The sequence below is a fragment of the Crocuta crocuta genome, unplaced genomic scaffold (assembly GCF_008692635.1).
Source record: "Crocuta crocuta isolate KB4526 unplaced genomic scaffold, BGI_CrCroc_1.0 scaffold1, whole genome shotgun sequence".
NCBI lineage: Eukaryota > Metazoa > Chordata > Mammalia > Carnivora > Hyaenidae > Crocuta > Crocuta crocuta.
This window is the reverse complement of record NW_027527930.1, coordinates 3,982,997-3,995,092: the sequence shown is the minus strand read 5'-3', so window position 1 is coordinate 3,995,092 and position 12,096 is coordinate 3,982,997. Positions and strand designations below refer to the sequence as shown.

At 37.8% G+C, this 12,096-nt stretch overlaps 1 protein-coding gene across 1 annotated transcript in view; it reads left to right on the top strand.

Moving 5' to 3' along the window:
- GC (GC vitamin D binding protein) overlaps positions 1 to 11,762 on the top strand; it is a 30,225-nt gene extending 18,463 nt beyond the window's left edge. The window contains exons 7-13 of the mRNA XM_077751153.1: positions 438 to 567; positions 1,640 to 1,842; positions 2,552 to 2,681; positions 3,363 to 3,460; positions 5,250 to 5,382; positions 9,150 to 9,204; positions 11,588 to 11,762. Of these exons, the coding sequence (XP_077607279.1) occupies positions 438 to 567; positions 1,640 to 1,842; positions 2,552 to 2,681; positions 3,363 to 3,460; positions 5,250 to 5,382; positions 9,150 to 9,179 (724 nt within the window). The 3' untranslated portion in view covers positions 9,180 to 9,204; positions 11,588 to 11,762. The remainder of the gene's footprint in view (positions 1 to 437; positions 568 to 1,639; positions 1,843 to 2,551; positions 2,682 to 3,362; positions 3,461 to 5,249; positions 5,383 to 9,149; positions 9,205 to 11,587) is intronic.
- The last annotated feature ends 334 nt before the right edge of the window (positions 11,763 to 12,096 follow it).

The window sequence follows — 12,096 nt, the reverse complement described above, 5'->3', positions numbered from 1 at the left end:
TATGAAAATATCAGCTTTTGTTAATTCTGTGATCTAGGAGTATAGTTTTTCCTATTTCTTTTATCTGTAGTTTCTAAGTGAATTTATAAACCCTTTTTAGAAGTACAGTGAGGGGCTGCAAAAACAGGCCATCGGCTTTATGAATAGGGACGTTACTGCTTTCCTGCTGTTGGGGAGCTAACATTTTAAAGGCAAGCTTTGAGTAGGTGGATTGGACAAAAAGAAAAGCTGCAGATCAGTACTAAAAATATAAAATGATTTATTTAAGATGACTGAATTTTGAGTAGTGGCTCTAGCACATAGGAAGCAGAGGTGTTCCATGCAGCTACCAAGGACAAAGAGCTGAAACTATGGTAATTTTCCTCCAGACCATATGTTCATAGGGAAACCAATAAACTGAATACAGGTAAACTAACAACTCATTTTTAACTGTTTAGCCATCTCATAAAGTTAGCCCAGAAGGTGCCTACTGCTGACCTGGAGGATGTTTTGCCATTAGCTGAAGAGATCACCACAATCCTCTCCAAGTGCTGCGAGTCCACCTCTGAGGACTGTATGGCCAAGGAGGTAGGAGAATCATCATCATGTACGGAGTGGCAGGCACTCTAAGTTGCTGGTTACATACATCATCTCCGTGAATCCTCATGAAATTTAAGTGTGTTCTTGACTCCATTTTATAGATGATGAACAAGGATGAAGAACTTGAAGTCTCGCAAATAGTAAATGGCAAAGTCCACACACAAGGGCAAGGATTATCTAATTCCTGAGAATTCCTTACTTTTCCTGTACAACCCAATGCAGTTTAATTATCATTACACTTAATTATAATTTCTTAAATAATATTTAGACTTGAGTTCCTTGGTAACACTAGCCACATTAAAAAAAATATTTTTATTTAGGTAATCTCTGCACCCAACATGGAGCTCCAACTCATGACCCTGAGGTCAAGAGCCACATGCTCTACTGCCTGAGCCAGCCAGGCACCCCACTAGCCACATTTTAAATGTACAATAGCATCAGACAGGATAGATACAGATCATTTCATCACAAAGTTCCACTGAACTATACTGCAACCATTATACTAATCAAAGCTAGTCATGTTTATACCTGTTATAACCTGGTCAATTTTTTTCCCCCTGCCATTTCTCATTTACATAATCCTTTCAAGTAGATAAGAATTTGAACTGGGGCTTTAGATAAAGGTTACTCCAAGTCTGTGGACTGCTTTAGAAATGATAGTGGAAAAAAACCAGGTGATACAACCTAAGAAAACCGGTCTCTGTTAATAGGTGCTTTTCTATAATCTGACTTATTACTTTTCATCTATATCATGCCAGGGTTTTTTAAGCCTACATAAGAAATAGGAAGGCTTAGTATTTGTTTTTGAAAGAGATAGCAAGAGCAAGCGCGAGTGAGCATGAGCAGGGGAGGGGCAGAGAAAGAGGGAGACCTAGAATCTTAAGCAGGCTCCAGGCTCTGAGCTGTCAGTATAGAGCTGACATGGGCTCAAACTTGTGAACTGTGAGATCATAACCTGAACCATATTCGGACTGAGCCACCCAGGCGCCCAAGCCTTCCTGATTTTTAATTAAGCCAACCGGGAATCTAACAATGCACAAACTCACAATTGCTTTTGTAGTTGCCTGAATACACAGTAAAGATCTGTGACAACTTAGCCACGAAGAATTCTAAGTTTAAGGACTGTTGTCAAGAAAAAACACCCATGGACCTTTTCATGTGCACGTACTTCATGCCTGCTGCCCCAACACCAGAGCTGCCGGCTGTCGAGCTACCCACAAGTCAAGACGTATGTGATAAAGGAAACACTCAAGCCATAGATCAGTAAGTAAACTGGAGTAGCTTTTTATCTTGACAGTATGGATATTCACTAGCATTAAATGACAAATTAAATGGAAGAAATGGTTTGATCCAATGAAGAACTAAAAATATACTATTGCATATACCCTAAGTTGCATAAGCTAGGAGTATATGGATATTCATCAGAGAAATATTTCACAAATACGTTGAATCAACAGGTCAAAAAATTATTAGAAAGCAGAATGGAGATTAACTTTAGACTGAAACTCTGTATTTGTCTAAGTACTATTTTTATAAATGCAGATAACAATGGAATAGGACAACAGAAGATTTTATAGAAATAGGTTTTCATAAAAAAGCCAATTAAGGCTTTTTCTTCATGCTTTATGTAAGATACATGGTACACGGTGTTATAGTTGCACAAAAGCTAGTTCCATATTATTTTGAGATATATTTATATAGAACATATTCATATGCATATAGACTACAGAGCTTTAATTCATTATGAACTAGTCACAATAGTTTCAAAGCAACTGCTAATAATTTGCATTTCAATGAGAAGATTAATCCAAAAGCTGTTGATTTGGAGTCTGTTCTACTTAAATCTTTTATTTTTAGTTAAAATGCAGAATCCAGGTGATCTGCCTTTATAATACAGATCAAATTTCAAACATGACATTTACACAAATCTACACATGTTAAAGAGTATTCTCTCCTTTCTCTCTCATGCCAGATATACATTTGAACTAAGTAGGAGAACTCATCTTCCAGAAGTATTCCTCAGTAAAATCCTGGAGCCAACCCTGAAAAGCCTTGCTGAATGCTGTGACTCTGAGGACACTACTGCCTGCCTTAATACACAGGTACTATATGCTCAACTTTCTTCGCCAACCTTGGTTTAGGTCAAGAGTTGGAAAACTGTAGCTCATGGGCCAAATCTGACCCAGTATCTGTGTTTGCATGGCCCAGGAGTCAAGAATGGGCTCCTATTTTTATTTTATTTTTTTAATTTTATGACACATGAGGGGCGCCTGGGTGGCTCAGTCAGTTAAGCATCTGACTTCGGCTCAGGTCATGATCTCATGGTTTATGGGTTTGAGCCCCACATTGGGCTCTGTGCTGAAAGCTAGCTCAGAGCCTGGAGCCTGTTTCGTATTCTGTGTCTCCTCTCTCTCTAACCCTCCCTGCTCACGTGCTCACTCTCGAAGAAAACATTAAAAAAAAATTTTATGACACATGAAAATACGAAACTCAAAAATTCAGGATTCATAAAGTTTTACTAGAACACAGACTTACTCCTTGTTTACATATTATTTATAGCTGCTTTTATACCCTATTGGCAGAGTTAAATAATTAAAACAAGACTATATATGGTTTACAATACCTAAAATATCTACTACCTGGCATTATGTAGATAATGTTTGCCAATATCTACTGTAGATAATAAATGCACATACTAACACATGACACTGAATTCTGATTAATGTCTCACTAAACCAGTGCTTCAAGACAAATGATTTTGTTATGTAATTGTGTTCTTACAGGGTCCTCAACTGAAGAAGGAATTATCTTCTTTCATTGACAAGGGACAAAAACTATGTGCAGATTATTCAGAAAACACTTTTACTGAGTATAAGAAAAAGTAAGAAACTTTCCTGGCTCTTTCCTCCACACTTATTAAAAATATTAGCATGGTATAGTGATTTTGAAAGTATAGTTGAAGACTTAAGACTTTAAACAGTAGAATCTGATATCTATCTAGGGAGAAATGGGGTTCTTTCTACAGGGGGAAGAATAGTCCTGTGCATCAGGTTAGAGATCAATTAGAACACAGCCATGAAAGTTTATTTATAAGACCTATAGGAACTTTATTCAAAAAACACCAAATTAGCTCACAGTCCATCAACATTTTTTCCCGAAAGCTATACGTAAATATAGCTACCAATAATTGAAGAACCGTAAAACTACTCAAAAAAGTTACCTAACTTCATGGCAGATGGTCTGACAAGGCAACCCAAGCTTTCAATCATAGTGCCACCCATGACCAGCATGTATTCTCTATAAAATGAAAATACAAATGTTACTCAATCATCAGTAATGTTGTACAGTACTCAAGAGTCTGGTTTCTCAAGTAAGAAAGGCTGTAATAGTGAAAAATTTTACTGGGTTCCTAAAGACCCATGGCATTCCCAATTTCATGAAGATTTCTTCCATCCACTTCAAATCATCTTGATCAACATAGGCCTGAAGCAAGGACAAATAGAACTCCACAAAAAGACCAAAGAATCCCCAAAAGTAAAACCCCAATGAAATCTACTTTAGCAAAGATCTAAAATGAAAAACTGTGAAAGCGTTAAGTTCAAAATATTTCCCAATTGTCAAAAAATAGTATAGGATAACATTCAACAGATAATCCAAGTTTTGTACTCCAGGGTTGCATGGGGCAATTGACTGATATTTTTAATGTACTGAGATTATAGAAATTATCAATGTAGTAGAATTGACATGTAGGATTATACAAAACAAAGACGGAGACTATGGAGTCTAGGTATTTGAAACAATGCACTAGGGTGTGTGTGCGCGCACGCGCGCGCACACACACACACACACACACACTTTCTCCATTCTCTGAGTTCTTCCTGGTCTGACTTGCCTCCCCTTCCAGATGGGACCAACTCATTTCAGTAATGCTTTCATGAGCAAACTAGTCCCCCTCACCTTCTTGTCCTTTCCCAGGATCTACCTTACCCCAACTAGATAAATTTGGGTTTCTACTACCTTCCATTGCCCACAACTGGACTGGCAAGCAGTTCCTGGAGAGTGTCAGAAAACCAGGCTGAATTTCCCATTATAAAAGAGTAGAGACATACCAAGATTATAGAGCATTCAAATTGGGAGAGAATCTAGAGAACTAAAGTCCTAGCACCATCTTTAAAGTGAGGTGGAGATGTAATGGATACTAGAGCTAAAAACAAGAGCCAGTTCCTGATCTTTGTGCTTTCCAACATCACCAGGTGAAAAATAGGCACACTGAGAGGGAAACTGTTTAAATGAGAGAAGAGAAAAAGTATTAAGGTGGCATAAAGTCCTGACAGGGAAATGCTCTTTAAGGAGGTTGAAATCTAGTACAGGAGAAAAGATAGAAAGTCAGGAAGAATAGGAAAGGAAGTCATCTATGTTGATATAATGGAGCAAATGAAAGGCTGGAGTTCAAATCTAGCAGCACTTTCTAAGTTTACTTTTAGGAACTTAGATGGAGATTTCACTTTCTGACCTCAAATTGAGTCTGTAAAAATCACTCCACAGATCTGAAATTTAAGAGCAACTATTTCCATCTTTTTACTGTAAAAGACCAGAAATGGGTTATCGTCGTGTATTAGAAATGTTTATAAAATACAACAGTGAAGCCTTACATAAATATGGTTTTTCAGACTAGCAGAACGATTAAGAGCAAAATTGCCTGAAGCCAGTGACCTGGAACTCCAAGGGCTGATTGACAAGCGCTCAGACTTTGCCTCCAAGTGCTGTTCCATAAACTCACCTCCTCTCTACTGTGATTTAGAGGTAAGAAAACTTAACCCCTTCCTTACCAAAGAGTATTTTAAGAACTTGTGTACTCAGATTTACTCATTCCTTTGTTACGGAAATGCCCTTATGTGGCAGACTTTTCCTGATACTTTCATTGTAAAGACAAAAAAAAAAAAAAGAAGTTTCCTGGTTATGCTAATGTAAAAGCAAAGTGAGGCAGTTAAACTTTGTGTTAACAAAACGTTTGTGAATATGAGGAACAAAGTATTAGTACAGTGTTTTTCAAACTGTAGGTTGTAACATTAACAGCTTTTTAATGTTTATTTTTGAGAGAAAAACAGCTGCATTAGGTTGCCTTATCCCACAAAATAAAGTTACTTTACCTAGAAGTGGTTATCAGCAGATTTTGCTCAGACTCTCATTCAATTATTAGGTTTTTTTTTTTTTTTTTACACTCTGTCAAAAAATATCAGTTCTATAACCCTTTCCTAGTCCCTGTTATTGGTTTATCCATTTATACACTTTCCTTTTTGACATCAAAGACAAACTGAACAATTGTACACAACATAGGCTTCCTTCAAGTCTCTTGCTTTTCATTTGACTTGCTTTTCAGTTATTTTCCATAACATATTGCCATTTAAAAACTTTGTATTTTCAGTTACGATGATGAAAAGGCAGGTTTGTAACTATTTTCTTGCTTTATAACGAGTAAATACAGAGCAGTGCTGCTGCTGGGCAACCACTCTTTCAGTAATTGCTACAGAAGAGGTAGATAAATGGTGTTGAGGCACTTGTGCACATTTGATTGTCTGAAGCACTCAGATTAGACCTTTGCTGTTTGTAGGAGCCTTTTAGATGGTCTTTCTACACTCATCTCACCTCCAGGTCATCAAGCTGCCTCTGCTTCCCGACTTCATGTTAGAACAGCATTTCTCTGATTCTCAATGTTTGGTGCTCTATAATATTTGGGGTATAACTTATTAAATTCCCTTGTCCTATATTTGTTGGACATTTTTTTCCATTAAAATGAATGCCTATCTACTACATTGACTCCAAAGTCATTTCTATCCAGGGATCCATCTCTATCTGACATTCTAATGTCCTCTGTCACAGCCACTAGAAGAATGGCAAAGCGGCTTCTGAACCAGACCAAATTAACATTTCATAGGTGGTAACCTATCCCTACCTCTCATCCTGATCTTGAAATGACCAGCAAATAGAGCCACCAGTGTCATTGTCTATTAGCTTCACCATGGTACTCTCAGAACTAGTTCACTTTATTTTGTAGGAGCCCATTAGCTGCAGAAACAGTTGTAAAATTAGACTTGAATTAATTTTTTTCCTCTCCACTGATCATTTAGTCAGGGCAGTAGTATGCATTCTTCTGAGAACTCATTACTGTGCTTCTCGAAGATGGGCATTTAGTTTCAGAAAATTTTCAGAAAGCCTCTGTTACGTGCTGGAGTTGGTCATTACAATCTTAACAAATACAACTGCAAGTGGCCAAGTGGGAGCGAGACAAGGAAGAGACCAACACTCTACGCCCTTTTCTTCCTCCTGTACTTCCGGGAGGACTGGCATATCCATTATAGCTTGTCCTAGCTTTAGAAGTAGATTTTATGATCCTCAACATCATAGCTAGCATTTAGTAAGGCATTACTAAATGTGAACCATAGGAGTCTTACATGCGTGTATTTCTAAAATGATCTAAAAACAATTCTAAGTGTAAGGTACTATTTTTAATTCCCCTTTTACAGATGGGTCTAAAGAAATATGCAAAGGTTACCCAATGTTAGGAAAATCATGTTTATTCCTTTACAGTCTATTACTCTGACTTCAGGTCATGGTCATAGACTTCAGCCCCAATTGAGCTAATAAGGATGAAGTCAAAGTATATACCAAAAGATTTAATTATTGACTGAAATCCAAAATCATTGCTAAAGTAGAAAAATAATTGTGCCAGGTCAACTTTGTCCATCTGAATTCCATCCATCCCACTATCTTGGGCTTTTCTTCCATTAGTTACACTTATTTTGCTTCAACAATTCTTTTTTTTTTTTTTTAAATTTTTTTAAATGTTTTATTTATTTCTAGGAGAGAAAGAGAGAGACAGCGTGAGCAGGGGAGGGTCAGAGAGAGAGGGAGTCACAGACTGAAACAGGCTCCAGGCTCTGAGCTGGCAGTCAGCACAGAGCCCGACGCGGGGCTCGAACCCACGAACCGCGAGATCATGACCTAAGGGAAAGTCGGACGCTTAACCGACCAAGCCACCCAGGCGCCCCTCAACAATTCCTTTTTACTGGCTCCCTCTAAAGTGACTCCTCTCCTGACCCTAAAGAAGACATTTTAGACACTACTCCCTTGTAATTTCTTTTTTCCTCCACTTACAGACAAGATTTTTGAAAGAACAGTATACATTCTCATTCCTCAAACCTGTTAATTCTTCAACCCTTCACAGTAGGGCTTCTGATGGTACCGTACCACTAACAACATTGCGCTGACCAGCTTCTTCTTGCTAAATCTAACCAACATTTTCCAGTCATTTTCTTACCAGCTTTCTCTGCAAAAACACTTCACACCCACAACTATTCCTTCCTTCCTGAAACAATTTCTTCAGCATCTGTATTATCATTTTCTACCTTTGGTCCTTTAGGAGTCTTGCCTTCTCGTGTTGTTTTATACTATTCTCTTCTAGCCATCTTTGGACTCCTTTAGGGTTTTCTTCCTTGCTTTTTTATAGTACATTTTCCTTAAGCATTCTCATCCAAGGACATGCCTTTAATCTCCAAATCCCTACCTTCAGCCAAGATCTCTTCCATCAGCACTGAACATTTTATCCAACCCTTTATGGGCCTACCATGTTGCAGAAGAAATTTAGATTCAACATACCTCAAATCTTCCCCTTAAAATCTCCTCTATTTCTAAAATTTATGAATATCAGCACAACTCACCCACTGTCTAAGATAACAAGTATTCCTGTATTTCACCTTTTCCCCATATTTGTCCAAATCCCAAATCCTACTGATTCTGATTCTAACACCTCAGTATCTCCGTCTCCCTTCCTACTTCTCCATACCTACCTTACTGGTACTAAAATTGAAGCAATCCTTTGCCTGGATTACAACCTCCCAATTTGTCTCCCATCTCTAATCCCTCCCCCTACCTTTCTTTTCTTACACCCAACCTCATCTCTATAGAGATCAAAGTAATCTTTGTAAGATACCAAATAGTTAATTCATTCCTCTAATTGCGCTCTCTTGCATCTAAGGTTTTGTTTTGTTTTTAAATAGAGTTTGGATCCTTGACTTCCCCTCCAGTCAGATCTACCATTACTTCTTGTTCTTCCTGCTTTGATTCTCCTGCACTACTTGCAATTTTTCAAGTACCTTAAGCTTGCTCACCTCAAGGATTTTGCACATAATGACTTATCCCCGATTGCCTAATCCTTCTACTCCAACCTGGCTAAATCTTTCATCAAGTCTCAGGATTCAGTTTAGACCTCACCTCCTCTGGGAATCCTTCCCGGACACTCAAGCTCTTCTGTTTTCCCTTTGTGTTCTGTGCACACCCAAGAATTAGCACTTCTTAACTATGGTCATTTTTTCCTTGTCTATTTTTCCTGGGACACTGTAAATTTTAAAAGCAGAGACAGTATAAAATCAAACTTGAATAATGGCCAATAAATAATATAAAACTACATTTTCACAAGAATCTTTTCCCCAAGCCAAGTTTCACATTTTTGTATACCTCTGCAATAGTCTACAAAATACTTTGACTTAGAAAACTATTTTTTTCCATTTCAGATTGATGTTGAAATGAAAGACACCCTATAGTCCTGATACATGTGTGTTGTCTTAGGTAAGTATAGTTTTTGAAGGCAGCAAAGAAGGTAGATTTGTAGGATGGATTTTAAAAACCAGAATTTGAATAGTCTTTATATTAGCTATTCAAACTCATTTTACAGAGGAAAATATTAAACATAGGAAAAAGTTAAAGAGCTTATACAAGTATACATAACCAACTTCTGACCTATTTAGGACTAGAATTCAGGTCTCCAGCTTGATAAGTATCCATTACAACCTCATATCTTAGGTAATGACAGCATAGAGATCATTTCGGGGATTTTGATGAATTAAAATTTTAAAGACTTAGTTTAAAGACGGAGTCCATCAAGTCTTTAAGAACACTCGGTTCTTAGGAGGAAAAAGGCATTTTTCAAATTAAGTGTTTGAAATACGATCACTCACTTATTTTAAATATTACATTTTTACCCATTAAAAAATACATGATGAAGAGGCTAAGAGCAGAAGATAGAAACCCCTATCTTAAAATGAAGGTGACCTCAACTCTGCAAATTAACAAAATTATTCTCTCCAGATTTAATTGTATTCACTTTAAAAGAGATTACTTCTGAGATTTAAAATGATGAAAACAATCATTTTGGTTTGCCTCAGACCTTACTTGGACTGAGGCTTTTCGCCATCTTAAGATTTTTATTTTGCTGATTTACTGACAACACTCCTCAGAAGAATGTGGAAGCAAAACCATTGACTAAAGAAATTAAATCCTTCTACCACATTCAGGCTTTCAATATAAACAATTTGCATCTGAAACAGTAAAAAAGAAAATTAACACTCTGAGAGGCAGTACAATGGGGGGGGTGGTCACAGAAATTTTGGGAATTACTTAATCTACATTAGAATCCCAACTCCAGCTCTCCAGCTCTGTGAGCAAGTTATTTATACCCCTTAAAGCTCGGTTACCTTCTTTGTAAAAAAGAAAAAAAAATTATTATTGTTCCTCTCAGCATTGTTGTAATGATGAAGGTGAGGTGGTCGATCTAAAATGCCTAGAAAAGAGCCGTTCTATTGGCAAAGTTGCTATAGCAGCTTCAATTACAGATGCTGTGACTCTAAACTAGAACAAGTTCCCCCCCCACATAGATCAGTCTTTTCAGATTTTAAATTCCTCTAGAATCAATCCATCTTCTTTTGATTTTTCTCTTACTAGAACACATCAGGTCTCCAATGACAGAAGTGACACATATTGTCTAGTATGAAGCAGTTCCTAGAACTGTTAAACCAAGTCGGGCTAGCGCCGCAGGTCTTCTTGGTGAAAGCCTACATCTCATCAGATTTGTCTTGTGGAAGCAGAAGCCCTGGTCTCAAGGTGTTCTCATCCCCAAGTACACCTATGATTCAGGTCTTCCAGCCAACAGTGTGAGGTTATTTCATTCTTAAATAAATCATTATAAACCTGAGCAGTCATCTTGACAGTGATCCCCTTGATCACTTTCGTTCTTCAAGCCCCCGAATTGATGGATTGTGGCCACATTTGTAGGCCTCCCTAGAGAGGGAATTATGGTCTCCCAATAAATCCCATAGAAGTAGTTCTCTTTTTCCTTCAGCTTTGGAAATAGTGTTCCCAGAGCTGCCAACAGATAAAGGATTTGGTCAACATTGCAGATTCAAGCTGAATAGAAATCACTACCAGAATCACACTCAGCCAGGTGCTTATACCATGAGAGAAATCTAATGACGCAGCATAGCCAGGTGCTTACACTTTGAAAGAAACAAGTGAGGAAAGCACAGGTGTCTGTCTCACCCTCAAAGAAAGAGCCACATACAGGACAATGGAAGGTGGAATTTCTTGCACTAAGCAAATACAACAAGGTGTAACTCTGCTGTAGTGTGTTGGGGCAAAAATCAAAATGGAGACACATTTGACTCATTACGACGTAGAAGGGGATTGGATGAGAATTTACACTGTTATACTGNTAACTCTGCTGTAGTGTGTTGGGGCAAAAATCAAAATGGAGACACATTTGACTCATTAACGAAGCAGAAGGGGATTGGATGAGAATTTACACTAAGTGTTTTACTAAAATAAACTATCATCTCAATCCCATGACTAGGAAGCCTCATGGTTGCCATGTTTTTTTTGTTATGGCAGGGGACATTCCCAGAGCATAAACTTACACACATCATTAGTTCAAAAAAGAAGAGCTATGATGTATCTTGGCATAGCAACAGTGATGGCCTTATGTACAGGTTTTGGGAATTCCTTGCAGTTTTATTCCGGACCCATCGGTGGGTCACAGTATATATATATATATGGGTCATGCTAGACAGTTTCCTCTTTAAACATAAAAATAACCCGACCTTATAAACATCTGCTAAGCAGTATTATGATCGTTGCCCATTAGCTGTTTGTCTAACATTTATTTTCATTGTTCTCGTAGATCTCATGCTGGAACCACCCTGGGAACAACATGTGATGGCCTAACCTAAGCAAAACCAGAACTCCTGGGGAGACCAGTGAATACTTCCTGCTTTTTATTCACTACAATATCTTTATACAATGAGAAGTATGATAATTTGCTATAAAAATAAATATATTGCAGATTATAAAAGTCACCAAGGATAATGTCACAATGTTGATCTTCAGTGCTGTCCCTGTGATTTTCACAGAGTTGCTGAGATAGGCAGCCCAACCTCATAAGCACCTGCTTTTTTTCTCTGCTGTTTCTAGAAGATGCACAACATTAAGTATCTACTTTCAATTCCCAGTACACTAAGCTCCATTCCTCGATTGCTCCTGAGGCTTAATAGGTACCATTAAGGAAAAGTTAACCAGACTTCTATCATAAATAGCCTGGGATAACTCACTTCCTTAAGAACCACCACCACCACCTTCTTTAGAAAACCTTCTTTCTCCCAGATGCAGGTTGTATGGCATTAAGTAACTAAC